The following is a 7362-nucleotide window of genomic DNA, read 5'->3' as shown; positions in this document are numbered from 1 at the left end:
TGTGAAGATATAGTCATAGCTTAGTACAAGCTGCAGTCGTACATTGAAGTTGGTACGGTCGTGGATCTTGAAGAGAATGGGCATTTCTAGTGAAGGATGAGGCATTTGCAAGTGTGTGTGTGTGTGTGTGTGTGTGAGAGAGAGAGAGAGAGAGAGAGGGAGAGAATAAATTTTGTTTATATATGGTGTGTTTGGGAGGTGAACATTGTAAGATATTTAAAAAAAATAATAATGAAGAAAACATGTAAAATATATAAATTTTTTTTAATGAAGTTAAGTTAATTTTAGAAACTTGGTAAAACTAATTAAAATATATAAATCTTTTTTAATGAGTCAATTTTAAGAACTTGGTAAAACTAGTTAATTTTAAGAGATCTCGTAGATCATCAAGATTATTAGATAAAAGCTTCTTTAAATATAAGTTTATTTTATCAATTTTAAATGAATTAATTTACTAAAAAATCATTATAAATTAAAAATCACATAAAAATATCATATCACAAATTGCTCTAATATAAGTTTTTGTCCTTTTTCAAGAAAGACCAAGTTTTTCACAATACAAGGAAATATTGAAGGATAAACATTCTCAATTACCTATTCAATCAACGATAGTGTTGGTATTTATTGGATATTTTTGAAAGTCTAAGCACTAGGCATAATCAAACTTTTAAAGATTCACATGGGTATAAGAAATATCTTTGTTAACTACTAGGGTGGTTAATATACTACCTTGCATACAAGAGAGAGAGAGAGAGAGAGAGAAGAAGAAGAAGAAGAAGAGAAACAACATGCAAGGATCAAGTCAGAGAGGTACACTTAGCCAACCTTAATGAGGGTTAACTCCTTGATGTCAAGCCACCTAGGGGCTCACTCCACCTCTACTTGTGTCACACCCAAGAAGAGATTCAATCGCTAGGTAGAGAGCAAGAAGGAGGGAGCTATGGAAAGCTCAACTTTCACTTCATGCCACACACGTGCAAGAGGGACTTGGTAGGTAGCAAAGAGAGGGGAGAGAAGGAGAGAAGCTAGAGCATCACCATCCCTACAATCACACACCAAAAAGCATGCAATAAAGCAACAGGAAGCAAGCATACATCCACAAGCTCATGAGAGAGAGAGAGAAGAGAGAGAGAGAGAGAGAAGAGGCAAAACTCAAATGAGATTAATGGGATTGTCCCCTTTCATATTTCATAAATGTCTTATATACAAGAGCTCATAGTTTACAATGGCCGGCCACCCATTTACAATTGACGGCCGAAAACTAGTGTTCCTAGTTCTATGTACAACTTCTTCCTATATGACTGGCATTACACAAGCCATAAGATTTGTCATCCCATGTATCTTTTACATTAAGCGCTTTGTACAGTTACAAAAGATAGATTACAATGAGCGTATCCATGCTTGCAAAAGTAATGTTAACTAGGGTGATCAACATACCCCCCTCCCTAATTCAGGTCTGTCCTCGGAGCTAGTCGAGTCGTGGATCTATTGGTAGTAGATTTAATATGTGCCGATGAAGTTGCGGTCGGAGGTAGGAGTAGGGGGGGCTCGATGGAAGACTCTATAGCTCGTCTAAAATGTCATCTCCATCATATCTTCAAAAGTCTACAGGCGCCAAACGGGCATCCACATGATGCGCTCAAAGACATTTGTCATAAAAGAATTGGACATGTGAATGTGCAGATAATGAAGTCTATGCAGACTAAAGGAAGTGTGACGACAGGGCTGCCAAAGTTTAAAGTTGAAGGTATGCAGAAAATATGTGAAGCATGCCAATTTGGAAAGCAAACAAAGCATGTATTTCCACGTGACAGAAATGTGAGCAGAAATGCACTAGATGTTATGCATTCAGATGTATGGGGTCCTACGAAGACCATGTCTATGGGAGGCTACAGGTATTATGTGACATTTATTTTGATGACCACACAAGGAAAGTGTGGGTATACTTCATGAAGGAGAAGGGTGAGGTGTTCACTCATTTTTAGAATTTCAGAGTTATGGTTGAAAAGAAAACAAGGAAATATGTAAAGTTCCTAAGGTCAGATGGAGGGGGAGATTACTTCTCCAATGAGTTTGTTTTCTTGTAAACTACATTTCCTTCAACCCTCTACAAAACATAGACTTTCTGACAAATGAACTGACAAATTTCTCAGTCAAACACAAGCAGAAATAACTCACACATGCCAAGTTACTCTGTGAATAGAAACTCCATTTCATCCTCAGAAATTCATATTAGAGAAGTACATCAAAGTGGAAACACTTGACTAACAAATAACTTGACAAACAAAACTGCCAAAACACTACTACATATTAGCCTAATACCGGGGCTTGTACCGGCGCTAATTAACGGGGTCTAAAAAAGCCTCGTCATCGGTATAAGCGCCGGTATAAGCGTCGGTATCGTAGCGTCGGTATAACTGTCGGGTGTTAATAACGGCGCATATAACGGCGCCTATACCGACGCTAACCGGGGGTAATACTGACGCTTAAACCGGCGTCTATACCGGTTCATATACCGACGAATAAACCGGCCTCTATACCGCATTATATACCGAGGTGTAAACCGGCGTGTATACCAATGTATATACCGACGCTGATACCGGGGCATATACCGACGCTGTAGCAGAAATTTTTTTTGGGTAGAATAGTGCTGCCTGGCTGTTGCCTAGCTGCCTGCAATGAGCAGGATCAACAACAGCAAACAGACAGCACCATTCTGTCTATAATAGAGCACAAAAACAACCGTGCTCGTTTGCATATTTTCCTGATCGACAAACAAGAAATTAAATTAAACATTAATACTCAAGAATGTTTTGATCATATTTCATTAGTTTGAAGGTCATCTTACATCATGGTAATGCCTCCCAATTGACGGTCTCTCCTTCTTCTTCAAGCATCTCAAACAAGGCCACAAGGCCATGTTTGTGAGCGTACTTCTCCTCTCGCCTGCTTGGTGGGCGATTCATGGCCAACTCCTGCACACACGATTAACAATTATAACTTTTAAAAAATCAACATTTAGCCCACATACATACATTTAAATAAATAAAATTGCTACAAACACTTACGAATTCATGGCGCATGGTTTTGTAACCACCACTCCCGAGATGAGAAGCCCCTACTGTTTGGAGTCTTGCCCTTGCCGCCTCTCTTTGTTGTTGAAACCTGTCTGGTGTCTCGGTGAGCTCCTGAGCAATGGCTGCCCACTCCCTGTCATCTAGCCAAACAGGTTTCTCCTTCCCCTCTCTGAATGCGTCCCTCGCCTCTGACCTACGATGCCCCATCAAAATGCGAGCTGTATACTGTATCCACTCATTAGAGATGACATTCATAGGGTCAGATGGCTGGAACTCTTGCTTTATCTTTGTGTTTATATAATTTTTCTTCCCCTTGTCTTGCTGATCCCATTTAGTCATGACAGAGTCATGAAACTGTATAGTGCACAGTTGTCGAATGCGTGTCTTCATTGCCTTCCCTGCACTATCCATTATTGGTGCCCCATCCCTAATTGTGTAAATCTTGCTGTTGTCATGGTCATGTGCACCCCAGGGAGTGGAAGGTGACCCTATGGGTGTGCTATCAACAGATGAGAGCGAAGGACGACGCTCACGTGGTGGTGGTGTCACAGCATCTGTGGCACTACCACCACAACAACCTCCCCCTGAAGACCTACTACGTGAGCGCCGTCTATGTGAAGAGGTGGTAGATCGAGCTGTAAGAGGAGTGGAAGGCTGTGTGGTATGAGGTGTGGGAGCTGCTGTCGTACCCACGGGTGTGGGAACTGGCGTCGGGAAGCCAGATGGTGAGGCAGATGTCCCTGCTCCTGAACCCCAATAACTCTGAGCCATGGCTCTCTGCTCTGGAGTCATGGACGAAAGAAAACCATATAACTGCTGGGGACTCATGCCCTGCGGTGTAGGATTAAATGAGAAATCTGGACTGTAGTCGTAGGGCGGTGAGTCACCCATGGCCTGTTGGACAAAAAACCATCTGACAAACTTGTACGGAATGAAAATTACACGGTAAACAATGAATGAAAGAACCATAAGATAAACATTAACAATGATAAACAACATTGGTAAAACTATATCAACTTGCTCCTACAGTAGTGATTATGATGGTAAACATTAACTATGGTAAACAATGAATGGACCTTCAATGTCATAAAACCATTACAAATATGTCATAACTATTTGCATAATCATGGAGATACATCATTTTAAAAATCATTATCTATTCTATCATCCTCATTAAGATCAGTAGCCCCAAAGAGATCTATGTCTATGTACATTTCAGCATCCTCATCATTAAAAGTCCCTTGATGAAGGATGTCTTCATCATCTATGTCCTCTTCCTCAACTTGTTTTTCAGCTTCCTTGGTTTGCACCTCTTCATTTGGATCTTGCTCTAGTTGCTTCTCTTCATTTTCTTGCTCCTCTTCATTGTTGATATCGGCTTGTTCTTGCTGCTCTCCATTACCCTGTGCATCCACATCACCTTGTTGTAGCTCAAATTCTTCAAAAATTTGCTTACTGCGGGGGGCGACTTGAACCACAAACAGCCAGCGTGGATCTTTTGGATCCGCTTTAAAGACAACCTGCTCACAATGCTCTGGGCGCACAAAAGTATCTTGCTGATCGGTCCATACCTTTGTGGAGTCCACTTGGATGAGGCCACTCTTGTCTCTACGTACAATTGCATGTGGCCCATTCATGATTACCTTGAACCACTTCACATCAAAGATAAACAACTCAAAACTTCTGAAGCCAACCTTTAATATATCTTGAATGGTTCCAAAGTAATCAAGCATTCCAGTAATTGTGTTATCATCACTTGCACTTGCACGACTTTCTTGAACAAACTGTGCTGTGACACCACAATCAAAGGTTGCTCTTCTTTGGTCTATTCGTTCTACTCGAAAATGACGTCTATAGAAACTTGAAGTGGTTGCAATGGTGAGTGTAGGTACAAAATGATGTGGATAATATCAAATGATAGAACAAGTTTGTTGGCTTACAAGTATTGAGCATGACTCATGCCCTTTTACAATTTAGAACTCAGCAATAAAGCATGGACTCATGTCTCAATCCATCATCCAAAAGCTCCAACACAAACCAACAATTCACAATGCCCTCACCATGGCATTTGCATAAGCATTTGTTAACCACAATCAAGGCATTTGCAATTGCATTTCAACAATCCCTTTCACATAAGCCTTATGCACATGCTCTATGCAATTACGCTCTATGCATAAGCCTTATGCACACGCTCTATGCATAAGCCTTATGCATAAGCTCTATGCATAAGCCATATGCATAAGCCATATGCATAAGTCTTATGCGTATGCTCTATGCATAAGTCATATGCATAAGTCATATGCATAAGTCTTATGCGTATGCTCTATGCATAAGTCATATGCATAAGTCTTATGCATACGCTCTATGCATAAGTCTTATGCATACGCTCTATGCAAGACTTATGCATAAGCTCTATGCTATATGCCTTATGCACTATGCTAACCCTTAATCCCTTTCACATAAGCCTTATGCACACGCTCTATGCATTTACGCTCTATGCAATTACGCTCTATGCATAAGCCTTATGCACACGCTCTATGCATATGCATAAGCCTACCTGCTGACTTATGCATAAGTCTTATGCATACGCTCTATGCATAAGTCTTATGCATACGCTCTATGCAAGACTTATGCATAAGCTCTATGCATAAGCTCTATGCTATATGCCTTATGCACTATGCTAACCCTTAATCCCTTTCACATAAGCCTTATGCACACGCTCTATGCATTTACGCTCTATGCAATTACGCTCTATGCATAAGCCTTATGCACACGCTCTATGCATAAGCCATATGCATAAGCCTACCTGCTGACTTATGCATAAGTCTTATGCATACGCTCTATGCATAAGTCTTATGCATACGCTCTATGCAAGACTTATGCATAAGCTCTATGCATAAGCTCTATGCTATATGCCTTATGCACTATTATGCTAACCCTTAATCCCTTTCACATAAGCCTTATGCACACGCTCTATGCAATTACGCTCTATGCATAAGCCTTATGCACACGCTCTATGCATAAGCCTTATGCATAAGCTCTATGCATAAGCCATATGCATAAGTCTTATGCGTACGCTCTATGCATAAGCCATATGCATAAACTCTATGCATAAGTCATATGCATAAGTCTTATGCATACGCTCTATGCATAAATCTCTTGCATACGCTCTATGCAAGACTTATGCATAAGCTCTATGCATAAGCTCTATGCTATATGCCTTATGCACTATGCTAACCCTTAATCCCATCACCCAATGGTGTAATAAACATGATCTTGTTTTACGTACATGGATAATAGAGATTGCAAGCTTATTATAGGTTTTATGCATAGATATTGAATTAATCCTATGTGTAAGCTTACAAGAACCCAAAACTAACCCTAAACCATAAAACAAGGATGCAAAAATTCATAGAAAATAGCATAAACAAGAAAAATCGAAAGAGGATCTACCTCTTTTTTGCAAAGCTGAAGGAGAGGATTGGTGAAAGATTGGTGAGGTGAAAGAGCTGCAAAACAAAATATTAAACAAACTAATTAGTAAATTAAACACAAGAAAAAGAACTAATACAAAACCCTAAAATCTCTATGCATGCATTAGGAGATCTATGCATACATAGAGAGCTCTAGATCTCAACATGCATAGAGAGCCAAAAAAACACAAAACCCTAAACGTCCTAATTCTTAAATTAAAAACTAAAAGCAATTGCAATAACATGTTAGGAGAAGGAGAAGAGGAGAAAAGAAGAAAGAAGGAGAAAAGAGGAGAGAGAAAAAAAGAGGAGAGAGAGGGAAAGAGAAGAGGGAGAGAAAGCACCTTCTTCGCGTGCTTGCGCTTCTTCAATTCTGTGAAAAAACCAGAAAATAGGCTCTCGGCTGTGAAAAACTTACGAGCGCCGGTATATGCTACGGAATATGCGTCGGAATATACGTCGGTATATGCTACGGAATATGCGTCGGTATCGGCGTCGGAATAAGCGTCGGTATAGGCGTCGGTATACGCGAGCGACGGGAAATGAAAATTTAAAAAAACCCCGCCATGCTTGTCTCCTCCAACACGACGAACGGACATACCGACGTTCGACATTTCCGTCGGTATTTTGGCGTCGGTATGTCCTCAACCTCTTGTAGTGAAAAACTGCCAACTGCTTAGAAACATCATTCTTCTTCCTCAGCGATTACATGTGTATCAACTTCTATGCCAAAATAACTATATATCCCCAAAAACTACTTCACAGGACACTTCACACTACATCGGATTATGACAATCTAAAAGACTAAGGTT

At 40.2% G+C, this 7362-nt stretch overlaps 1 protein-coding gene across 1 annotated transcript; it reads right to left on the bottom strand.

The window, feature by feature from the left end:
• Window positions 1–1033: 1033 nt before the first annotated feature.
• Window positions 1034–6782, bottom strand: LOC147617483 (uncharacterized). The gene is made up of 3 exons (XM_086775448.1): window positions 6531–6782; window positions 3069–3971; window positions 1034–1042 (listed from the first exon to the last, which is right to left on the bottom strand). Exons 2-3 carry the CDS (start codon window positions 3966–3968, stop codon window positions 1034–1036), a joined length of 909 nt encoding a protein of 302 aa, XP_086631574.1. The 5' UTR covers window positions 3969–3971; window positions 6531–6782.
• Between the last annotated feature and the right edge of the window lie 580 nt (window positions 6783–7362).

The sequence above is a fragment of the Cibotium barometz genome, chromosome 36, assembly GCF_041138505.1.
Source record: "Cibotium barometz isolate CiBa-2024 chromosome 36, ASM4113850v1, whole genome shotgun sequence".
Classification (NCBI taxonomy): domain Eukaryota; kingdom Viridiplantae; phylum Streptophyta; class Polypodiopsida; order Cyatheales; family Cibotiaceae; genus Cibotium; species Cibotium barometz.
Note: the sequence above shows the minus strand (reverse complement) of the source record. Positions and strands in the feature narration are given on the sequence as shown.